The following is a 26,295-nucleotide window of genomic DNA, read 5'->3' as shown; positions in this document are numbered from 1 at the left end:
TTTTGGTGTAGTCATAAGGATTTTCTACATATAAGATCATGTCCATCAGTAAACAGAGACAATTTCACTTTTCTTTCCCATATGGATGCCTTTTATTTCTTTTTCTTACCTAATTGCTCCTCCTCCCATAAGGAACCACTAGTATAAAAATGTACATTTATCATTTTATCAAGAATAATGTACATTATTCTTCTTACTTTTTAACTTTATTATGTCTGAATGGATCTCCCAATACTTGTATTAAATGCTATTGTACTTGCTATAAAAGAAATCACATTGTAGATTTCTACAAAGAAATTATATTGTACATATTCTGTAACTTTCTTTTATCACTCAAAATATCCCTTATTATATTTGTCCATGCTGCTAAATGTAGCTGTAGTTTGTTTACTCGCACTATAGAACAGCTCATGTAATAAATAACATCATACTAAAATACAATTTAGTAAAAATAATCATAAGTAGAGCAAATAAGGCAGGGAGGTAAAAGTGAAAAGTACTGGTGAAGATTTAGCCCTGGAATTATTTAGAATTGCTAGTGCATGGTAATAAAATGGAGACTGAGTTTTAGTTCACTGTATTAATATTTCAAAATTCTCTACATATGAAGTATCCCTTTAGTTGGATGCACTGCTCCTACTATACCATCCCCCTTGGTGAGCTACAAAACAAATTATAAATGTTTACAACACACAATTCCACAAACAGAATTCTCAAAAATAATCTATACAAAATACTTAAGTGTTAAATGCAGGTAGTACTAGAAGTTCACTCATTTATTTTATGAATTATTAAGTGCTTTATAAAAGTTAATAACAAAAAAATAGGGTCTTTGAATCGTAATTAAATTGGCATCATAAAAGAAAATTACCTCAAATGTAAAGCCTTTCAACTAAGCAGGTACTTATATACTCTTCAAATATATGAAGACAACACCAACCATTTAGTCCAAAATTCCATTTCGATGTATTCTAACTTTGTTTACTCATCAATCCAATTTTAGACTGTAAATGACCATCTCAGTATCACTGACAGCCAATAAAAAATAAGAATACTAATAAGAGTACTCCTGGATTTCTTTTAGTCAATTAATATAGATAATAAAGGTAACATTACGTTTCATTCATTATCAATGTCTACACAATTCAGTAGGGTAAAAGTTTAATGGTTCAAAAGAAGCTATCATACTTTAATATAAATTTTTTAAATCTAAAGCAAAAGCAGCTGCCTCTTTTTCTTTTTCAAACTAGAGTATATAACGACACTGTAAGTTCCTTATTTATGAATAATAAATAAATTTATTTTTATTATTGATTACTGTTCATGAATAATCTTTTGAAGTTCTGAAACTATAATCCTTTCAATATAAGAAATTTAGAACTACATTAATTGGAGGGTGCATCTAATATATAATTCTTTAGAATAACACATAGTCTATTTACAGATAAAATAAAATAGGTAATATTATATATAATACATACTCTAGTATATATAATATATACCTATATTACTGCTAGCTTTGTTTTTACACAATTAACAAACTCTGATGCATAGGTATAAAAGTATAAAATAAAGTAATTAGCAATATAATTAATCCAAATGACCATCTCAAGAATATTTTTAAAATTTATATGAAGCAAAATTTACTTTTACATTTAATATTGAAAGTTCACCTACCTGATGTTCCAAAAACTACATCCCAAGGGGAACTAATAGGTTGTTGTTCTCCTTTTGCTCCACCTTCTTTATCTGTACCTTGAATTCCAATGCCAGCTACAGTGCTCACCTTCTCAGCCTCTAGGTCAATCTATAGAAATTGAAAGGATGGTTTTATGCAAGGAAAGTACTTTTGCTTTTGTCTTTTGCTGTGTAAAGATTTTCAATAGAACATTTAGAGTGTATGTGCAATATAAAGTTTTATTTTAAAAAAGGCCAGTCAATTACAGCATGAACTTCTTATTCAAAAGCACATAATCAGTCCCTTTCATTTCCCCACCTGTCCATTCTTCCACTTTTCCCCTCTTATCCCCGTCTCCCATCATGCCTCCAGATCTGGCATTTACCTCATCTTAACTAAACAAAAATTTTTAAATGAAATTTTAAAACACAATGTAGCAAAATACATGTTTCTAAAAATTAAATGCACATATTTCAATTATGCTCAGTTAGTGATTGACACATATTAAAGCTTGTATGTGCCAAGCACTGATCCAACAGTGAGGAAGCCAACCAGCTATCCAGCCATGCTCAAAACTATATGACGATTTTAATATCTTAGAGAAAACTAAAACACAGATTGTTAAGTAACTTTTTCAACATCCCACAGTTGGTAAGTCAAGAATCTGGGACCTGAACCCAGGTAGTTCCATGACACTATATCAACTTTACTTCCTAAACTGAAAAACTAATGTATTCTACTGGGAAAATATGTTCTGCTTTCACCTCCCGAGACCCTCTCCCCAACATTGTATTGGGAAAATTTTCAAACACACAGGAAAGTTAAAAGATTTTTGTAACAAACATGCATATACCTACCACTTAGATTCTATTCAATATTTCACTTAATTGCTTTATTATATATTGTATCCAGCTATCAACAGAAAGAAATCTTCCTTACTTCACAGATATCTTATTCCTCAAAGCTACACCAAATATTACACTTTTAGGTAAAATTTACATGTATTCCCTTTAAGATTATGAACATCACAAGATACCCACCATCAATGCTAATGCTTAAAAGCAAGAGAGGTACTGGTCAGCAATATAATAAAAGGAAACAGGAAGTTTAAAATCAGAAGGGAACTTGTTTTTGCAGACAATTTGTTTACATAAGAAACAAAAGATTTTGGCAGAAATGGATAAGCTGGTCTTAAAATTCTTATCAAATTGTAAGGGACCTAGGATAGCCAAAACAATCTTGAAAAAGAAGAAAGTGGGAGGACTTACACTTCCCAATTTCAAACCTTATTAAAAGCTATAGCAATCAAAACAGTAAGGTACTGGCATAAAGACAGAGAGATCAACGGAATCTCTGTCCATACATCTATGATCAACTAATTTTTAACAAGGCTGCTACGGCTATTCAATGGAGAAGGAATAGTCTCTTGGATAAATCTTTCTGGATAACTGTATATCTGCATGTAAAAGAATGAAGTTGAACCCCTACTTCACACCACATACAAAAATCAACTCAAAGTGGATCAAAGACCTAATTATAAGAGCCATAACTAAAAGACTTTTAGAATAAAACACAGCGGTAAATAATTGTGACCTTGGATTTAGCAATGGATTCTTACGACAACAAAAACATAAGCAACAAAAGGAAAAAATGGACAAATTAGTCATCATCAAATTTTAAAACTTCTATGCATCAAAGAACATGATTAAGTATAAATGCAAGCAGAAAAATGTGAAAAATCATTTGCAAATAATATATCTGATAAAGAACTTGTACCTAGAATATATAAAGGATTCTCACAGAAAAGACAACCCAATTAAAAATTTGGCTAAGAATCTTAACAGACACTTCTCAAAGATATAGAAATGGCCCATAAGCACAGGAAAAGGTGCTTGACATCATTAGTCATGAGGGAAATGCATATCAAAACCACAATGAGATACCACTTCATATGCCGTAGGATGGCTAACATTTTTTAAAACTGAAAAATAACAAGTGACAGTGAACACGTAGAAAATTGGAACCCACGTATATTTCGAGTGGGAAGGTAAGATGGTGCAATTGCTATGGAAAATAATTCAGCAGCTCTCAAAAAATTAAATACAAAACATGTAACTCCTCAATACCAGTACTAAGTATCTACCCATGACAAATGAAAATGTATGTCCATGTAAAACTTATATATCAATGCTCACAGCAAGATTATTCATAACAGCCCAAAATAACAAAATATACAAAATAGCCAAAAAACAATCTAAATATCAATGGTGAATTGGTAGATAAAATGTCATATTCACACAACAGAATACTATCCAGCAATACAAAGGAATGAACTACTGACATGCCACTTCACACATGAACTTTTCATTATGTGAAATGAAAGAAGCCAAATACAAGAAAACATATATAATTCTATTTAAATAAAATGTTTGGAAAAGGCAAATTTACAGAGACAGAAAGTAAATTAACGGTTGCCTAGGGATGGGAGGGGTAAGGACTATCTCTAAGTGGACATGTGGGTTCTTACTTGGGGGATGAAATGTTTTAAAAACAACATATGGTTACAGTTGCAAAACCTGTTAAATTTACTAAAAACTAATGAATTGTAGATTTGAAATGGGTGAACTTTATGATACACAAAATATAGCACAATAAAGTAATTAAAAATATAAACAAAACATTTTGTTTACAAGATCACATACAAATAAAAAGTAAGCATTAAAAATATCACAATGGGTATGTTAATGTAAGGGGAGTGACAGTGGGGGGTATGGGCAAGTAGGAGAATTTATAATTTAAATAAATTATTCAGAGAAGGGTCTGCATGAAACTATGTTTGTGAACCGTGAATGTAGAAGTGTGATCAACTCAATCCTCTAAAAATGAGGTCTTAAACAAAAATAAAACACAACAAATATTCTTGTATTTTTAAAAGGAAAAAATTCTACTTTCCATTTCTGCAGACACCATATTAAGTCACATAATATAGAACAATTTCAGGTAACCTAAATTTGTTGTGATTATGCTACTTAAATGCATAAATATTTGAAATGCAGCACATGGTCAATACTCCAAAACCCATTAAGTTGTAAAGCAAGAGAAATGACATACAATTAGAAAAGAAGGACAAGTACTCCCTGAATGTTGCAGGTTGGCTATTTTACTAATTCAATACACCATTAGAGGTCTAGCCCCTCTGATGAATTATAAAAGCATACAACCCCAAAAAGATAATGATAAAGAAATATTAATCATTAAAAATTTAGTAATAAAAAAACCCACTTTTCCATAAAATATACACAATGAAAACATTAGTCCTATGAACAGCTCTGCCTATAAAGGGATCTCTGGTCAAATAAATTTAGAAATGCCGCACAAATATCCCCCTATTAACGCACTCAACAACACATTAGCATATTTAAGTCTGGAAGAAGAAAGTCTCCAAGACTTTAAAAAACACGTCTGCTTTAATGTATTAACCCACAAAATCTGTTTTTCATGTAACACTTTTATATTAAGAGGAATACACACTTTCGAAAGTGCTTCATGAAACAGTATTATTTGCTCATAAAATCATCCAACAAATATCTGTTGAACACCTACCACAGGCCAGGTCTTTTCTAGATGCCAGTATTTAGTAGTAGACAAAACATATTTCTAGCCCTCAGGGGGACTTACAGTACAGTCGCTATTATTATATATTATATGTATTTTTTTCTACTATGTGTATATAGGTGATAATATTGTCAAGTAAATGAGGATAAATGTCAATACTGAAAGAAACAGTGAGAAAAACAAGGAAGTATCTGAAACAATGTATTTAGACAGGATGAGTATGAGGAACTTGGTTACTTATTTTCCAAACACATAGCAACTTAAAGAGCAATGGTTTAGCCAAAACAGCCATAGGTAGGAAATATTTGAAATAACTGAGTACATCTACAATGAAATGTGATATAGTCATATCATTCAGGTGACTAATATGCAAAAAAATAGTTAGAAAAACCTACAAAACATTATGTATGCATAGTATCATTACCTTTGTTTAAAAAAATTCTCTACAAATAGGCTTTTTAATATCAATTTATTTTTATAAGAGTAGAAAATTTCCAAAAAGACACACACTTTAACAGTGGATGGTTACCTCTGGGAAACTGGAATTGATGGTCAGGGGACCTTTTTTTTAGCTTTATGTATTAGCTGACTTTTTAGAAATAAGAACACATATTACTTTTATAATAAGATAAAACAAGTTTTAAGACGAATTGGCTAATCAGTATTTCCAGCCAAAGCATAAGAGTTGAAGAGAAGCCGGAATGATATGATTTTTTTTCTAGTTTGAGAAAATTTAACTGAAAAAGGACAAAGGATCATTGTAAACTAGTGGTTAGGAAAATACTTCAAAATGAGGAGCTTTTGAGTGATTAGGGACACAGCTTTGAAACAAAGGGTTAAAAAAAGAATTCAGTGGGGTTTTCTTTTGTGGTAACTACATACTGACACAAATAGCAACAGATACTTGAGAATAAAACTAAAGTAAGTACCTCAAAAAAAGCAGAACAAGGACATTGACATACATAAGCATCACCCTTTAACTTCAAATATTTAATGTAGCAAATACAATTCACTTTTTCTGATTATAAGTATTAAAACAAATTTAAAATGAAAATTACCTTTCTTATAAGGTGGTTTTCAGTGTCTGCCACATATATGATATTATTCATTATGGCTACACCCTGTGGAGAATTGAAAGTTGATTCTGAAAATATTCCATCTTTTCTTCCAGGGTTGGGTCCTAAAATGAGATAAAATTTCCCACTTAAGAAGTGATCTCAAGGTAAAACAAAACAAAACAAACTTGTATTTAATGCTGGGATTTTAATATTTAATATAAAAACATGGTATGTCCATATAAAAACTAAAATGTTCCTCAAGGAACATTTTTCTTAAGAGTGAGTTTTGCTAATGACAGGGCTCATAGTGTAATTACAAGTGCACTTAAGCATAGTAGCATGTAGTGAAGAAAATAATTTTAAAAGCATTCTAATTATCCATTACCTAGACTACAAAGATTTTAAAATAACTCCAATTATTCAACAGATGAACAATTTTTAACATTTTTGAAAGATATGCTCCTTGGATAATACAAGCCCTCTCCCTAGAAAAATACACATGGCTAAATTGTTGCAAACAATCCTAGATCCTGAGGACCACTGAAGCCTTTCCTTTAGGAGTCCAAGGACCCCAGATGAAGAATCCTTCTTATCTACTATTTCACTTTGTTACAAAGTCCTACGATATATCGATATATCGTACACACTGTAAGAGAGAGTGATTCTAGTACACTTCTCAGTTTTAACAATTCATGTAGAGTTTCAAGGGTGGAGAGTACAACACAATAAAATGTAATTGTTATTTCCGTGGCCAGCAAACAAGCCATTCAAGGCCTCTAAATCAGCAGTTCAAACTGCTTTGTGGAACTCCATTGTCCGAGGCAGCCATAAAAAGGTAGTGTAATGGAGTGGCTAGAAAACAAACTCAAGGCCTTGCACAGTGGCTCACACCTGTAATCTCAGCATTTTGGGAGGTCGAAGCAGGCAGATCACTTGAGGTCAAGAGTTCAAGACCAGCCTAGCTAAAACAATGAAATCCCATCTCTACCAAAAATACAAAAAATTGGCCAGGCGTAGTGGCAGGCACCTGCAATCCCAACTACTTGGAAGGCTGGGGCAGGAGAATTGCTTGAACCTGGGAGGTGGAGGTTGCAGTGAGCCGAGATCATGCCACTCCACTCCAGCTTGGGCGACAGAGTGAGACTCGGTCTCAAAAAGAAAGAAAACGAACTCAAGAGCCCAATAGACCCTGTCTAAATCCCAGGTCTGTCTCTTTCTAGCTGGTGGTTTGGGCAAGTTCTTTGTGTCTCAGTTTTTCTTCTGTAAAATGGAACTAATTACCTAACTCATAGCATTGTGCAGGCAAAAATGAGTTCATACAAGTAAAATGTTTCGAATAATGCCAGACGTACAGTGTCTGCTGTAACTATAATTGTTAATAATACTGTTATTGTTGTTTATATTGATAAGAGTTCCCTGAAAAAAAAGGGAGAGTTCTGTGGTTATGCGAGATTGGAAAAGACTGCGTACTATACCCCCTCATGAGGAAAATTAGCAGAGTAAAAAATTTGAGAAATATTATACCATCACCAATAAAAATCTGTTAGATAACATTAGTGTTTCCTGAGTGTATCTGACCAAAGAATTCTTTTTTAAAAATTAAAGAATAACTATATCAAAAGATAACAGTATTTCTAGAAATATGTTTGGGTAGTGTAGCTTGCTTGGTTTCTCTTTTAACAAAGAAATATGTTTGGGCAGTGTAGCTTGGTTTCTCTTTTAACAAAGAATATTCACCTACACTATTTTGAAAATCACAGAATCTATTAAACACTTTAAAACCACTTAAGTTCAAGCTGCTACAAAAGACACTTTTTGAGTAACAATTCAATTCTCATAACTGCCTGTCATAAATCAAAATACCAAGTGGCCAAAACAAAACAAATACCACAAAACACAACACGTAGCTACTGTATCTTGGCACATTAAGAATAACATCAGGGCATAGGACTACAACTAGCTTTTTTATATTACAAACTGAGACATTCCTACTTTATGTACTAATGCTGCATATATTACTAAAACAGGACTGACTGCAAAGAGATGAATTACTTTTGTCTTTGACTAACATGTTGTCAGATGTCAGTTTAGATAAGCAAGATTAATAAGAATGTACTCTGTAGAGTTTATTAATTATGTACATGTAACCAAGAGGTAGTTTTAGATCTAAGACCAGGGAGATATAGAACAAAATGATCTATGCTTGCATGATACTTACACTCTGCTACACCTATTTCTATTCTGGAAATAGATCCAGACACATGTTCAAGTTCTTATGGAAAGAAGGAGAGAAAAGTAAAATTATGCACAAATTCTAGCTTATTTATTTTATAAACTATTTCTCAAGTTCATGGGGCACTGACATGATCTTTAAAAAGATATGGCTATATTTTGTTGGAAAGTGAAACATAATACTTCTACTTAAAATGCCTGAAATCCAAAATGTATGTTTTCATAAGAAACAGTAAGTACAGCAGTTAAAAAAAAAAAAAAGATAGAATATACAAATGTATCTAAAAGCTGAACTATTTCCTCTTTTTCACCTGGAGCTTTTTCAGTGTTTTTGCTTGTTTTATGAGGGAGTGAGAAGAGGTTAATTCAGACATCATGCATTAATTAACAAAAAATTTTTGTTAGGAAGTTAAGTCAATGTATATCATTTTTCTATAATTAGTTTTCATTTAGACATTTCAACTTTTATATTTACCTGAGCTATTTTTTTACTGTAAAACATATTATATATCATAATCAGAAGCTTTACCTCCAATGCTATACTGAATTTGTCCATTCTTCCAAACGACCAAAATTCTATGATGTCCAGTGTCTGCTATTACCAATCTATTAGTAACTTGGTCTACTGTTACTTTGCCAGGAAACAGCAATGGTGAAGGTGGCAAAGAATCTTTATAGAGTTTTATTCCAATTTTATCATCTCTGATCTGCCCCCTGTCTTTGTAATACTTTAAAGCAATTGAAGTATATAAAAATAATTTATCTTTGTGTCCCTCTCCAATCAAAGAAAACAACATGTTTCCGCGAGGTCCAAGTATGACTAGAGTTGGCCAGCAGGAAACTTCTAGTTCTTGCCAAAGGCTGGCATCTGCATCATTAACCACAGGGTGGGTGATGTTGTATCGAAGAACAGCACTCTTAATGTTATCCAGGACTTTTTCATTTGGAAACTTAGCTGAGTGAACACCAATAATGAGAAGACCATCTGAAAGGAAAACATTATATGTTAAACATTATTAAATATTTAAGTTTGAATATCATCATCCACACATTAGGTTTTGGGTCACTAATAAATATTAGAAGTCCATGGATCCAAAAAACAAAAAGTAGAACTACGCTGGGATCTTCAACTGCATTTTAACACAAATATAAAAAACTAACAAATTTAAATCTCATAACAATCTTGATTATTACATAAAAATACATATGATCAAATTCATATGGTTATTGAAGGATTAAAACTCCTTTTTTCTTTTATTTAGATAACGCTATAAAAATCATCTTTATTTTCTTATTAAATGTTGAAATTTTTTCCACCTATAATAAGCCCCTTTGAAATTCAGTTGCTTATGCCTGCTTTTGGGAGGTATTTATTGTTATATATTTTTTGATCTAACTTTACATTACATATTAACAGAATAAATATAAGCAAGATGTTTCCATAATATAAGGCTTTTGATTTATTTAAAATTCCTATTGTACGGTTCTTAGAACAAGCCTTTCTGCAGACATAACTGTTGAAAACAACATACTTCTCTTATCTAATCAATACATTATTTCAAGTAGTGACAAAAAACAAAAACAAAAAACAGTGTTAGGCTGGATTCAGTGAAAAATTTCCATATTTACTACCAAACTAATAGAGATAATAACAGCTAGTACATTCAAATCTCCCAACACATCCATCAAAAACTACTTAAACCTACAAGATGAACAAATAAAACCACACAAATCAGGAAGTATAATTTCCCAGAAGCTCATGCTTTTATTACAACTATTAATTCCGAATCAAAACACAAACATGCATGCTTGAAGACACACCATGCTTGAAGACAGAAAAAAGTAAACAAAACCAGGTAGATTGTACAGGAGGGTCAAAACTCAGAAAAGCAAGTGACAGAAGAGTGAACTGCCAATTTTATTTTCTTTTTCCATCCTTTTCCTAGCTTTGCCCTGAGAGTGGGTTCCAGTTTTGGAGCTGTATGGGGAGCCAAAACTCCAACAGAAACCTGGCTGCAACTCTGGCCCAAGAAACCACAAAACCTGGACAGTGTGGGAGAAACCCTGAGGGGAAGAGCTGGGGAAAGCAACTCCTTATTTCTGAGTATGAACACTCACAAGTCTTAGTTTAACCTCTAAACTACAGTACATGGAACAGACTCAAAAAAGTGTAGCAAATGCTTGGGGAGCTGAGAACTGAATAACTGGGTTTACAGAAGGAGAGAGAGCTGACGGAAGATGAGACAGAAGTTACAATTTGAATTAAGAGGGTTGAATGCCTACTAAAATAAAGCTACCAATATTCCCTACAGGACTACAACAGAACCCAGAGTTCACATATCATCACATTCCAACGTCCAGGATACAATCCAAAATTACCTGACATTCAAAGAAAAGAGCAAGGATATATGGTCAATTATCAAGGGGGAAAAAAAAATCAAGAGATATCGATGCTAAAATAAAGCAGATGTTCGACTTACCAAAGACTTTCAAGCAACTAGACAACTATGCTCCATGAGGTAAAGAAAAACACATACGAAGTAAGTAAAAAGACGGAAACATAAACAGAGAAATGGAAATTATAAAAAATAACTAAAAATTTTAGAACTGAAAAATACCACAAATTCACTGGATGATCTCATTGGCAAAAAGGACATGACAAAGAAAAGGTTAATGAACCTGAAGACAGCTCAACAGAAATTATCCAATCTAAAGAACACAAAGAGAGAAAGAAGATTGAAACAAAAATAAACAGAACCTAGGGGCCTGTGGAACAGTTTCAAAATATCTAAGTAAGTATAACTGGAATCCCAGAAAAAGTGAATAGATTGGGGCAGAAAAAAATAACTGAATAATGCCCAAACTTTCAAAATTTGATTAAATATATAAATTTAGAGAATTCAAGCTCAGCAAACACAAATTAAAATCATGTCTAGACACATCATAAACAAACTGCTGAAAACCAAAGGCTGAACACACACACACACACACACACACACACCCACACACACCTTGAAAGCAGCTGGGGAAAAAAGATGCAGTGAGGAATGGTTGCCTGGGGAATGTGGGTAAAGGTGGTGGGGCAGTGTGGGAAGGACTGCACACCTGTTACCTTGGGCAAGTTACTTAACTGTTCATCTGTTTTCTCATTTGCAAAATGAGGAAAATAACAGTAAATGCCTTGTAAGTCAGGTGGATTAAAAGAGATATCTGTGTAAGGCATTTAGCATAGTACCTAGTGTAAAGTAAAATTTCAGCAAATTTTGCTATCATTATTTTTTAAAGTTGTAAGTACAAAGATTAATAAAAGATAAATGTAAACATTTATAAATATCAGAAGAGATTAGGAAAATAAAACAGCAAAGAAAGTGCATCATGTTGATAAACACAACAGATATAACCAAATACACATAATATTTGTACATTACCAGTCATACGAATAAATACCAATGGGCTTAACTCATTATTAAAAGAAAAAGATTTGGATAAGTTCTTTATATAAAAGATACATCTAAGAAAATGTGAATCAGAAAGGCTAAAAATAAAGGGGTAAAAAAAGATATGAGAGGCAAATGAAAGCAGTAATATCAGGGTTGTAGATCTCCTCCTTCCGCATCTCCAATTTCTGAGCCAGATGAGTGTTTTGCTCCACTTCATTATCTAAACTGAAGTTTACATAGGCTTCAGTTTATCCTTGTGAGTTCTAGCTCATGTTTGCACGTTCTTTCTGGTTTGCCCTTGTTCTCTGCTACTTTATATCCATCTTTCCTTCTCAACCGCCTGACCTGCCATCAGGAGATATAATTTGCCAACAATTACAACTTTAATTCCAAACCAAAGCACAAGAACATATACACACACACTTCTGCTTGAAGACCGTGAAAAGTTAGCAAACTCAGGTAGGTTGCAGGAGCACACAGAAGCAACAGCCTCACATATACTGGTTAGCCATGTAGCTCCAATAACATACCGTCAACTACCTAAAACGAATCCCCTATTAGTTCTCTCATTATTATCCCCAGTTGTTGTGCTTCTCTGATCAAACTATGACTAATATACCAAAACTCTAATTCCTAGTTTTAGTGTTGGCACTACATGTGTAAAATCTCCATCCATCCATTAGCAGTTTCCCTACTTACCTATGATTCCCTTGATCTCCCTATAGTAGATTCACCAGAAAGGGCACATGTGCACAGTATTCTCTGAGTTTTTGGACATTCAAAATGTTTTTCTTTAACCTTGATTGATTCTTAAAGGACAAATGGTTGGATATAATCTTTTTGGTTTATGATTTACACTCATTACGATTTCTGAAATGTCACTGTACTGTTGCCTTGCTTTGTAAGTTATTTGTGAAAAGCACGGTCAGTCTAACTTAAATGTCTTTGTAAATTACCTTTTTTGTTTTTCAATGTTTAAAAGATAATAATTTTACTAGGATACTTCTTGGACTGTTCTGGGTCAATTTTCCCTAGTACCTGGTAGGCCCTTTCAATATGTAGATTCAAGGTTTCTTTTCTTTCCAGAAAGTTTTATTGATTCTAATTTAGATATTTGCTCCAGTCAGCTGTTCCGATTTTCTTGAGGGTCTCCAAGTAGTCTTATGTTGGACCTCCTCTGCCTGTTTTCCAATTCAATCATTTTTTTCTTTAAACCTTTTAACTTTTTTTTTTTTAAGCTCATTTTCATTCTCTGGGGTTCTCCCCCCTGCTTTTAATGCCCCTAAATACATTTTTATGCAAATTTATTGTCCCTTGGATAAACTTAGTTTTCATTTGTAATACAATTTTGAATTTGCCTTTTCTTTTCTGGATTCAGTTAACACTCCTTTCCTTTTTTCTTTTTTGTCCATTTCTTAGTTTTCCAATCTGTGATTCAAGCTGTTTTTTTCATTACTCCTAAATGCTGACTGAGGATATTTAATCCAATATGAAGGAAGGTGTTACAGTTCTGTCAATTTTGTGATTGTTAGAGAATCTGTATCAACATTTTAACTCTGAATTGCACCTTCAACATTTTTTGCAGTAGTTTTTATATAGGTGTGATCTGCTTTTTTCTACTCCTCTTCATTTTGTGAACAGGGTTCCTAGTTTGAGAGCGCCCTCTTCTGACAGTTCCCTTTTTCTGGGCAGTTTCATTTATGAATAGCATGGGTGGAAGGAGGGGTTGGTATATCTTCTTTCTCTCTTGTTTCCATTAGAACCTTAGCTTTTCCCTCGTAGTTCCTTCTTTCCCTTCAGTGGCCTGTCTCCAAGGGAAACCACATCTTTCTGAGATAGCTGATTATCTCCCAGGAGCAATGCTTCTCTGAGGCTTCCCTAGTCCTGCACTCTTTTAAGGGCTGGTGATATGGTCTAGTATTTCCAAACCTGTGTTCAGTATTTTATACTTTGTATTGGAGCTTCTCTTTCTGGAGGTAAGGATACTATTCTATTTGTGCTTTGTCTAAGTACTCTGAATCACTCTACTTATTCTCATGGAGTCTTTTAAGTCTCTCCTATACTTGTTCTTGGCATCCATAGACTTACAGCAATAGAACCTTTATGGGAATTTAGTTTATTTCTGAACTTACATGTAATGTGAAGCCATGATATTCTCTGTTTCCTAGTATCGTGAAATGCAGGGCCAAGTGTAGTTTTACTTGCTCTCCCCTTTTTTATTGTTTGGAACAGAGGGGAGGGACAGTGGGGAGATTCAATATCAGGTGGCCACCATCCTCCTCCAAACCCAGAAGTAGCAGAGATAGATTCTTTTTAATAATTAGGTTTATTGACACATAATTATTTACATTAATCTTTCATACTTTAAATTTAATTGAGTATAAAACCAGAAACTGGTATAAAAATAGGAGTATAGTATAAAACAGAAGTATTTCCAATAGTATAAAAACGGAAGTACTTCCAATACGATAAAGAATAAGGAAAAAATGCCTACTATCTCTACTATTGTTTAACAATAAATTGGGGTGAGTTGTGGGGGATTAGCCAACATAATTAGACAAGTGAAATCAATTAGAGGCATAAGACTGAAAAATTTCTATATGTAGATATAACAGTATATTAAGAAAAGTCCAGAGACTCAATTATAAAACTAAGTCAAATAATAAAAGATTCAGGGCTAGGTGCAGTGGCTCACGCCTGTAATCTCAACACTTTGGGAGGCTGAGGCCGGCAGATCACCTGAGGTCGGGAATTCGAGACCAGCCTGACCTACATGGAGAAACTCCGTCTCTACTAAAAATACAAACTTAGCCAAGCGCCATGTAATCCCAGCTACTCAGGAGGCTGAGGCAGAAGAACTGCTTGAACTTGGGAGGTGGACGTTGCAGTGAGCCGAGATCGTGCCACTGCACTCCAGCCTGTGCAATAAGAGCAAAACTCCGTCTCAAAAAAAAAAAAAAAAAAGAAGAAGATTCAGGAAGATAGAATACATAATTAACATATGGAAATCGATAGCTTTTATATACTCAAACAATAACTAGTTAAGGGATATAATGGCAGACAAAACTCCATGTACAATAAACAGCCATATAAACATAAGATTAACCCAGCTCAAAAATGCATCTTAAAATTATACCAAGATACCATTTCCTATCTATTAGATTGGTAAAAATTAAAAAGTATGTCAAAACATTTTATTGAAGCAGCAACTAAGAAAGAAGTACATTCACACACTGCTAGTAGAAATACAAACTGGTACAACTTTCCTGATGGAGAATTAGGCAATATCTAACGAAACTACATATTTACTTAACTTTGACCCAACAATGCCACATCTAGGAATTTATCCTTAGGCGATTCCACCAGCAAGACAAAAGCATACCCACAAGATTATTTATTGCTTATAATTGCTAAATATGGAATGAGCTAAGAGCCAACACACAGGATAGGAGAGTGGCTGAATGAGGTATGGCACACACACAGCAGAGTACTATGCAGCTATTTTTAAAAGTCAAGAAGTTCTCTATGAACTGTTATGAAGTGACTCCTGGGATACATTTTTACATGAAAAAAGCGAATGTATAAAAATGTCTACAGTATGTCACGTTTTGTTTTCAAAAAGAAAAAAAGGAAATTTTTAAAAATATAGGACAGAAATGGGAAGGCAGGAACAGTCAGAAGGGATGGGTGGATAGAATAAGTATCTGTTTCTTCCTCACTATGAACACCATATTGTCTTACACACTGAAAAACAAAGTCAACAAAGATAGGGAGGGGGACTTAAAATGAAATACAAATAGAAAAAAATAAATCTAACTATACTTCAAATGAATAACATAATCTAATGGGGGAAGCTGAGAAGTGGGATGGAATAGCCTAAGTAATTTCTGAATTATTTGAGAGACTAGAAGCAAAAACACCATAGTAGCAATGAGCACATCTAGTTCCCAGACCTTGGTTTCTCAACACCATTCCCTACTAAAAGGAATCAAAGCCCCTTAGAGAAATAGCTGACTCCGGGTTGGACTGGAAAAACATAAGATACATCTGGAAATATTTTAGTGTGATTAGTAAGGAAGGGCTCAAAAAATGACAAAGAAATGCCAAAAGAACACAGAACACAGCCTGAAGGGGATCCTATTAGTCAAATCTTGGACAATTTGAACACGAAAATAAATTATCACAGTAATGATTTATAACCCAGTGAATTTTAAATAAGAATCCATGAGTTAAATCCATACACATTTTATGTACGTTATATATATGTAATATTTATCATAAAATGTTATCATGTATCACACATATTTTCCTTCTGATGAATATATCCCAACATTTCCTTGAAGAAGTGATGACTGAAGTGAGATGTGAATGATGAGGTGTTAGGTGCAGAGAACACTGAAGGAGATTCCAGGGAAAGACAACAGCACCTACAAAGAGGAAGCATGAAAGATAGAAGAAACTTAAGAAGGTAAGTGACTAGGCACAGAGAACAAGGAAGAACGTGGGACAAAATGAGAATAAACATACAGATGGGATCAGTCTTGTAAGTCATGGTAAAGATTTATATCTTTATCTTAAGAAAAATAGGAAGTCATATGGAGAATGAAGTGCAACTTTCAAAGATATTTCAAACTAAACTCACAACCTTCCCCTCCAAATATGACCTTTTCAGTGTTTCCTGTCACTGAATGGCACCATCATCCATCCAATTATACAAGCAAAAAACCAATATAGGACATCTCTGTAATAACCAATCAGCCCTCTCTCATCATCCATACTTAATCCACAATCAAGTCCTATTGCTCTTATCAGCTATGACTGGTTTCAAGTTGTTATTCGATCTCACAGAGAGCACAACAGCCTTGTCACAGATTTCCCATATACATTCTTGTCCACCAAGGAGTTATCCACCCTGAAGTCACTGATCTTTTAAAAACACAAATCTGATCATGTCACCTTGTTGCAGAAAATCCTTCATTGGCTTTCAATTATTTCTAGTATAACAAATCTCATCTCTCCAGCATCTTCTCCACACCCTTTTCCTCCTGCAGTATATTCTAGGACTTCCTTTGGTTCCTCAATAATATCATTACTCCTTTTGCTTTACAGGGTTGACATATAGTGTTCCCTCTGACTGGAATGTTCTCATCTATTTTCACCTACTAAAGGCACATTGTCTTTTAGAACTGAAGTTCAATTTTTACTTTCATAAGAAAGATTTCTTCCAGATTAAACTCTATAATGTCATCATAGGAGCCTATAATTTTTTCTATAGATCACTAATCAGAAATTATAAAAATATGTATGTGATTATTTAATTATATGCCTTCTCGTTAGACTATAATGCCTACTAATTACATAGTGCCCATGCATGTTTTATTATTCTCCAGCACAGTGCCTAGTACATAAGCAGAAAACAAATGATTTCACAGGACATAAATACTGAAGGAATTTATAAATCTGTATAATAAACCATATCATATTGTCCAAATAGGAGATCTATATTGATGTACATAGAAATACAATTGCCAAATATCCACTCCCATTTTTTTCTGTAAGAATCTCAATATTCAGATTTTTCTTAAATTATTTTGCTTTTTCTGTTAATCATGAATAGTAAAAAGCGGATGTAAAAGATTCTTCCATTTATGAATCCTTTGCCAATATAGGGATCAAAATTACTCCATTTAAGAGAAAATACAGAAGAAAGGAAAGAAGAGAGGGAGACAGGAAAGAGGGAGAGAAGAGGATAAGGAGGAATGGAATGAGGGAAGAGAAACTATATCAAAAATTATAACTTCCTTCTTTTCAGTGAAGTAAAACAACAACAACAAAAACCACACATACACGGTGGCTCAGGCTATCTGTAATACCAGCACTTTGGGAGGCTGAGGCAGGCAGATTACTCGAGCCCAGGAGTTCGTGGCTGCTGTGAGCTGTGACTGCACCACTGAACTCCAGCCCAGGCAACAGAGTGAGATCTTGTCTCTGACTAACAAACAAAAAACATGATAAATACATAACTGCTTCTAAAATATTAGTAATAAAACCACTTTTTAAAATACATATTTTTAAAGCTTCAAAGGTCTTATTGAGAGATGTGTACTTCTAAGTGCACTCAATTACAATTGTATATACTATAGTAGAACGTGTAGTTTAATCACAGGCAATGTAAAAACCTAGTTAAATGCAAGGATTGAGACTATTTGAGGCATTCTTGAAAGATGTTTAAAAAAAAAAAAAAAAAACACCTGTAATGGTGACATTCTGAGATCCAGAAGACAACCATGGCTTCACTAGACAAAAAGGATGAGACGATGATTCCAGGCAGAGGGAACAGTGTCAAGGTTTAAGCAAGAGGAATGATGATACTTAGGAACTGAAGGTCAGCCAGGGAGGCTAGAACAGCCTTGAGGAAGGATGAGAAGGGTGTGGAAAAGATGCTGGAGAAGCAAAATTTTCGTTTTTATACTAAGAACAATGGAAACATGAAAATGAAAGGATCAAAATCACTGAACACTAAACTGGGAAAGAAATAAGAAGCAAATTTGAAAGCATATCAAACACTGATGTCAGGCTGTTGTCCACACTAAACATCTGCAAATGTGCCATAAATTGGCAACGTTTTCATAGTACTTTATTTAAGAACACAGAACAATACATAGATGAACTACTGAATAAAGAAAATATAAAGTGTGTGCAGAAAGAGTTAACATAGTAACCCTGACTGCTATCCTTTAAAAGGTGTGCAGACAAGATTGGCTCTTGCCTGGCTTCTGGGAGCTTAGATTTCGGGAGGGTTTTCACCATTCCTAGAACTGATAAGTGGCTCACTATGCCTAAAATGTTTGTACAAACAACACAGTTTATGCTGAATACCTGCTTTCCTTCTGAGAGTCTGGACTTTTGAAACATGACAGCAGGCAGAAGCTGCCTACATGACCAGCCCCCAATAAAAGCCTTGGTTATTTCTGAGCTTCTCTGGTTGGCAACATCCCGAATGTGCTGTCACAACACATTGCTGAGGAAATAAGAGCATCTTGGGTTGACTCCACTGAAAGAAGATTCTAGAATCTTGTACCTGGTCTCCCTTCAACTAGCTCCATGCATCTTTTCCCTTTCCTGATTCTGCTTGGTATCTTTTTGCTATAATATAGCCACGAGTGCAACTATATCTTTTGAGTAGTTGATTCAGTACAACTGAATCTTGTGAGTGAGTACTCCTAATGAAAACTATCAAACCTGGTGGAGGAGCTGGTGGGGTGGCGAGGTTTGAGAACCATGACACAAAGTGAAATTACATACAGACTTATTTAAAGGCTTAGTTTTACTCTAAAATTAAAAGTGCATTCTTCTAATTTTTAATAAAGTATAAAACAGAAAAAAGCATATACTACATGACAATACTAGCATTTACTCAATAGTAATATGAAATTCAGATTTTTAGAAGTCTGATTTAGTTATACATTAACATAACACACACCTAGCAATCACATTAAAATACACAAGGTTTTCCTAATAGATGCTTTCCTATAAAACAAAAGTGCTTTTCCTTAGATAATAGCCATTATGTTCAATTTCAGTACCATATAATAACATACCATTAATGTACACACCATAAATAAAAAACTTAGAAGCTCTCAACTAGAAAACGGTTACAGTTTAACATAAATATGGACTAAGTTATTACTAATTAATAACAATCTTAGGGCATAGTTACTTCTTTTAAAATGTTTAAACATCAGAACAATTCATTACTATTAAATACGTTTTGCTTTTTGCTTTCAAACTTTTTGGCATTTGCGATTTCTCATTCACTACTGTGAAAGTGGCACTGCCCCCATTACAAACCCGTGTTTAAAAGCTGATTTAGAGGAAGCAAGTTGATTATGAAATTGGACCTCTTTCAAGGTGTTTTGAATTAATAAACACTTCCTTATTCAGTGGAGCATTTTTGGTTTTACGGTAAAATGAGTGGAACATTTCATGGAATTTTAAATATGCTGCTAAATGTCACTTCGAGAACATAAATAGCACTGCTGCAGATACATTCAGAAGTACATCAAATAGTAATGGGAGAAGACATTTAACTACAAAAAAAGCAAATTTAGTTTAGGGACTTAGTGACACCTTATTGAGCTGTCATGTGATCATTTCTGGGTATGTCCGCTTTTATGAATATGAACTGAACTTATCTTGCAATCAATATAAAAATCTTTTATTATCAGGATTTTCATATAGCAGCATATTACAGAAGTAATGTTTCTTTGAAATACAATGTTGAGACTACTTACAAAATATTTTTAATGGTTAAAAATTTATTCCACTATGTAACAAACCTGCATGTTCAGCACATGTACCCCAGAACTTAAAAAAAAAAAAAAAAAAAGGAGGTTCATGTTATATTTAAAAAAAAGAAAGCCTCTATGAACACGCATCACAATGGCATTCTCAACTATTTCTCATGCTTTTCCTTTTTTCCAATATTCTTCACAAACCTGCGGCAAATTAAAGAAAAAGTTTTACGGTAATGTCAAAAAAATATATATTTCACAAACGATATTCTAACAGCCAAATACAGAAAAACACTAGTCAGTATTCTCTACCACACTAACAAGTGAGTTATTGGGCCAGCAAATCATACCCAGTAATATGCTAATAAATCAGCTCTTTCATATGGTGAGAGGAATAGGGGATGAAAAGCGATTTTTAAAACCTCTGATTTGTAGCATTTGTTGATTTCCATGGTCTAAATACTCCCACTACAGCTGATTTCAAGATTACCACTGGCTCATAAAATTTCTTACATATTTAACAAATGGCTTTCACCAGCCTACAGGAGCCAGCTCCAACACACCACTGACTATTCCCTTCCCAGTGGTGCACAATTCTGACCTTGTAAGGTTCATTTTTAAAATAGTTGTTAAAACTTGTTAAATCTTGGCTCACTGCAACCTCTGCCTCCTGAGTTCAAGCAATTCTCCTGCCTCAGCCTCCCTAGCAGTTGGGATAATAGGTGCGTGCCACCACGCCCAGCTAATTTTTGTATTTTTAGTAGAGACGGGGTTTCACCATGTTGGCCAGGATGGTCTCCATCTCTTGACCTCATGATCCACCTACCTTGGCCTCCCAAAGTGCTGGGATTATAGGTGTGAGCCACCACGCCCGGCCGATTTTTGTGTTCTTACAGTTTCTTCCATAAAATTTATTATTTTAACCATTTGTAAGTGTACAGGTCAGGGTATTTAGTACATTCCTATTGCTGTGCAACCATTGCCATCCTCCATCTCCAGAACTCATTTCATCTTGCAAAACTAAAAATGTACCCGTTACACAATAGCTCCGCATTCTCCCCCTCACTAGTCACTAGCAACTACCATTTTACTTTCTGTCTCTATGATTCAGACTACTCTAAGCACCCTGTATAAGTGAAATTATGCAGTATTTGAATTTTTATGTGTGGCAAAAATTGTGAATTTTTTCACCTAGCATAATGTCCTCAGTTCATCCATGTTGTTAGAATTTCCTTCCAAGGCTGTATAATACTCCATTATACGCATACACCACATTTTCCTTACCTATGATCCATCAATGGACACTTAGGCTGTTTCTAAATCTTGGCTATTGAGAATAATGCTACTAGATGTAGGTCTATTCAGGTTTTCTATTTCTTCATAGTTTAGTCTTAGTAGGTGTTGTTTCCAGAAATTTGTCTATTTCATCTAGGTTATCCAATTTGTTGGTGTACAATTGCTCATAGTACTCTTATAATCCTTTTTACTTCTGTAGAATCAGTAGTAATGTTCCCATCTTCATTCCTGATCTTAAAAATTTGAGTCTTCTTTTTTCTTAGTCTAGCTAGCTAAAGAAATTTTTCTGGTACTTTCAGAGAATCAACTTTTGGTTGGTTGTACCCAAATTGATCTTTTCGATTATCCATTTTGTTTCTCCCTGCTTGAATCTTTATTTTCCTTCCTTCAGTTAGCTTTGGGTTTAGTTTGTTTTTCTTTTTCTAGATACTTAAGGTGTAAATTTTGATTAAGATATTTGTTTTTTAATATAAGCATTTATAACCATAAATTCTTCCTTAGCCCTGTTTTCACCATGTGCCGTAAGTTTTGTCACATTTTGCTTTCATTTTTCTCTAAGTATTTTCTAATAATTACCCATGTGTTTTCTTCTTTGGTCCACTGGTTATTTAAGAGTGTGCTCTTTAGGCCAGGCGCGGTGGCTCAAGCCTGTAATCCCAGCACTTTGGGAGGCCGAGGCGGGCGGATCACGAAGTCAGAAGATCGAGACCATCCTGGCTAACACGGTGAAACCCTGTCTCTACCAAAAATACAAAAAAAAATTAGCCGGGCGTGGTGGCGGGCGCCTGTAGTCCCAGCTACTCAGAGGCTGAGGCGGGAGAATGGCATGAACCCGGGAGGCGGAGCTTGCAGTGAGCCGAGATCGCGCCACTGCACTCCAGCCTGGGCGACACAGGGAGACTCCGTCTCAAAAAAAAAAAAAAAAAAAAGAGTGTGCTCTTTGATTTCCACAAATTTGTGAATTTTCCAGTTTTCCTTTGGTTATTGTTTTCTAACTTCATTTGTGATCAGAAAAGATACTTTATCTTTAAAAAAACTACTGAAATTAACTTGTGGCATTAACTTATGGTCTATCCTGGAAAATGTCCCATATGCAATCCTGTTGTTGTTGGGCAGTGTTCTCTTGTTGGGGAGAGTGTCCTGTATATATTAGGTATAATTCTCCAACTACTATTGTAGAATTGTCTATTTCTCCCCTCAATTCTGTCAATTTTTGCTTCATATATTTTGTCTGTTATTAAGTGCCTAAGTGTTTATAATCATTGTATCGTTTACATATTTTTTTTTTATTTTTTAATAAATGAGGTATTGCTGTGTTACTTAGGCTGGTCTCCTACTCCTGGCCTCAAGTGATCTTCCTGCCTCAGCCTCCTGAGTAGCTGGGATTACACGTGCAATCCGTGCAATCCGTGCAATCCGCGCAATCCGCGCAATCCGCGCAATCCGCGCAATCCGCGCAATCCGCGCAATCCGCGCAATCCGTGCAATCCGTGCAATCCGCGCAATCCGCGCAATCCGTGCTCAGCCTGGGCTTTTTATTAGTATACAATGCCCTTCTTTGTCTCTTGTAACCTTTTTAGATTTAAAGTCCATTTTGTCTGATACTAACATAACCATCCTAGCTCTCTTTTAGTTACTATTTGCATAGAATATCCTTTTCCATCCTTTCTATTTTAACCTGTTTGTATCTTTGGATCTAAAGTGAGTCTCTTGAAGAGAACATATAGTTGGAATATGTTATTTATTCATTCTGCCAATTTCTACCTTTCAATTAGAGGGCGTAATCCATTTACATTTAAAGTAATTATTGACCAAGAGGGACTTATCTGTCATTTGCCATTTGTTTTCTACATGCCTTAGAGCTTTTTTTGTCCCTCATTTCCTACAGTACTGTCTTTTTTTGTTTGGTTGTCTTTTATTTTGTAGTGAAACATTTAAATTCTTTTATTTCATTTTGTGTATGCTCTTTAGCTTTTTTTTTTTTTTGTAACCAGGGGAATTACGTTTAACATCTTAAAGTTATTACACTCTAATTTGAATTTATGCCAGCTTCAATAACATACAAAAGCTCTGCTCCTTTAACACCTCCATCCCATCCCTTTCAGTTGTTGATAGACCCAAATTATATCTTTGTACACTGTATCTCCAAATATATAAACTAATAATTACTTTAATGCATTAGTTTCTTAAATTACATAGAAAACAGGCCAGGCGCAGTGGCTCATGCCTTTAATTCCAGCCAGCAGTTTGAGAAGCCAAGGTGGGCGGATCACCTGAGGTCAGGCGTTCGAGACCAGCCTGGCCAACATGGCAAACCCTGTCTCTACTAAAAAAAAATACAAAAACTAGCTGGGTATGGTGGCAGGCGCCTGTAATCCCAGCTACTTGGGAGGCTGAGGCAGAAGAATTGCTTGAGCCTGGGAGGCAGAGGTTGCAGTGAGCCGAGATTGTGCCACTGCACTCCAGCCTGGGGAACAGAGCGAGACTGTCTCAAAAACAAACAAACAAAAAAGAATTACATAGAAAACAAAATGTGATGTTACAATAACATTAGCTTTTAGAATAATTTTAAAAATATAGTAGTCTCTTAAATCATGTAGAAAACAAAAAGTTGAGTTAAACACCATTGTTACAGAAACACTAGTTTTTATACTTGCCCACGTATTTACTTTTACTGAGATCTTTATTTCTTCACAGGCTTCAAATTATTGTCTAGTGTCCTTTCATTTCAACCTGAAGAGCTCCTTTAGCATTTCTTTCAGGGCAGGTCTATTAATGAACTCCCTTAGCTTTTGTTTATCTGGAAATGTCTTACTTTCTCTCTCACTTTTGAAGGACAGTTTGCCAGTCATAGAATTCTTGGTTGACAGTTTTGTTCCTTTACTACTTTGAATATATCGGCCCACTGCCTTCCGGCCTCCAAAATTTCTGATGAGACATCAGCTGATTATTGAAGATTCCTTGTATGTGCTGAGTTGCTTCTCTCTTGCTGCTTTCAAGATTTTCTCTTTGATTTTAGGCAGTTTGATAATAATGTGTCTTGGCGTGGTTCTCTTTGAGTTCATCCTACTTAGACTTCACTAAACTTCTTAATGTTTGTGTTCATGTTTTTCATCAAATTTGGGATGTTTTCAACCATTATTTCTTCAAATATTCTCTGCCAAAATGCATATGCTGGTCTGATTGATGGCGTTCCAAGGTCCTTTAGGCTCTGTTTTCTCTTCTTCAATCTCTGTTCTGTTTGTTCCTCAATCATTTCCATTGCCTTATCTTCAAGTTCACTGATTCTTCTTCCTGCCTACTCAAATCTGTCTTTGAATCTCTCCATGGCCCCTGACCTATGAGGGTTTGACTTATGATTTTTCAACTTTATGATGAGTTTATCTGGACATAATCCCACTGTAAGTCAAAGAGCTCCTTATGATTTAGGAAGTTATGATTTCTACTGAGTATCATCTTTCCACCATCAAGTCAAAATATTTTAAGTTGAATCATCGTAAGTCAGAGACCATCTGCTGTGCTGCCAAGCATTAAACATACTTTCTCAACTTAATATTTTCAACTTAACATGGGTTTATCAAGCTTCACTATAAATCAAGGAGCCTCTGTAGTGAGTTTCTCCTCTCCGTTAGTCCCCACTTTTCAATTTCAGAATTTCTTTCTAGCTTCTATTTAGGTTTTCTCGTTATTTCCATTTTCTTCATACATTTTTTTTAAAACTTTTTCCACATTTTCCTTTATTTATTTGGTATCTTTAAGACAGTGTTTTAAAGTTTTTGTCTCATAGATAGGCTATCAAGTATTTTTCAGAGACAATTTCTATCGGTTTACTTTTTTTCCTTTGAATGGGCCACACCTCCCTGTTCTTTGTGTATGCTTTGTGATTCTTTGTTGAAACTGAGAGTGAATTCTTGCTCCACTTACAAAGTATTTTACTTTTCAGAAGTGTATTTGTATATAAAGATATTTTTAATTTTTTTGTCACAATATGCTATAAAAACAATGTTTCCAGTAAAGTGGTAGGTGATTATAAGCATCCATTCTAGGAAGTCACTGAATCTGCTTAAGGTATGGGGTTAACCATGCGCTCACCAAATAGTCTTTTAGGGGTTATCTTAGGTATGGAACTGGTAAACTTTGAGATTCTTAACTTCATGTGTAATGCCATTCTAAAACACAAAAGTCATCTGTCTACTAAAAAACAAATCAAAAACAAACTTCAATATCTCTGTATCCTCAACAGAAGGAAAAGTCTAAACTATTAAGAACGCTATACAATGCATTTCACAATGTGGTCCTAACCTAACCTACCTTTGTCTCCTTTTACTTTTACCATGAACCCTTACAATCTTGCCACACTAAATTATTTACCTGTTCTTGGAGCAAGAATCCTACTCCTCTGTGCTTCCATGCTTGTTTACCTGACGCTTCCTCAGCCAGGATTGTCCCTTCTGCCCCATTTTCATTTTCAGCTGCACTCCTGCTCATTTTTCAAGTTCTAGCTCAATTGTTTCCTTCTCTGAGAAATCTTTTCCAATGTTTCTAGGCAAAGTGACTTATTCCTTTCCTCAGGTTCCATAATGCTTTTTATTCAATTTTGTTACATATTTCCTCAGCAGTTAGCAGAGTACCCTGCACATAACAACATGTTCAATAAATGTGATGTCTTGAACAAGAAACAC

At 34.6% G+C, this 26,295-nt stretch overlaps 1 protein-coding gene across 2 annotated transcripts in view; it reads right to left on the bottom strand.

Annotated features, from left to right (window-relative positions):
* Positions 1 to 26,295, bottom strand: part of NHLRC2 (NHL repeat containing 2) — a 62,214-nt gene that overhangs the window by 30,644 nt on the left and 5,275 nt on the right. The window contains exons 3-5 of one of the 2 annotated variants that reach the window (XM_010363216.2): positions 9,113 to 9,568; positions 6,352 to 6,473; positions 1,678 to 1,807 (exon numbers count right to left, since the gene is read on the bottom strand). In XM_010363216.2, coding sequence (XP_010361518.2) covers positions 1,678 to 1,807; positions 6,352 to 6,473; positions 9,113 to 9,568 — 708 coding nt within the window. The remainder of the gene's footprint in view (positions 1 to 1,677; positions 1,808 to 6,351; positions 6,474 to 9,112; positions 9,569 to 26,295) is intronic. The other variant, XM_030940692.1, reaches the window with a different exon arrangement.

Source organism: Rhinopithecus roxellana, chromosome 11, assembly GCF_007565055.1.
Source record: "Rhinopithecus roxellana isolate Shanxi Qingling chromosome 11, ASM756505v1, whole genome shotgun sequence".
In the NCBI taxonomy this organism is placed as follows: domain Eukaryota; kingdom Metazoa; phylum Chordata; class Mammalia; order Primates; family Cercopithecidae; genus Rhinopithecus; species Rhinopithecus roxellana.
The sequence above is the reverse complement of the archived record's forward strand: the minus strand, read 5'-3'. Positions and strand labels throughout refer to the sequence as shown.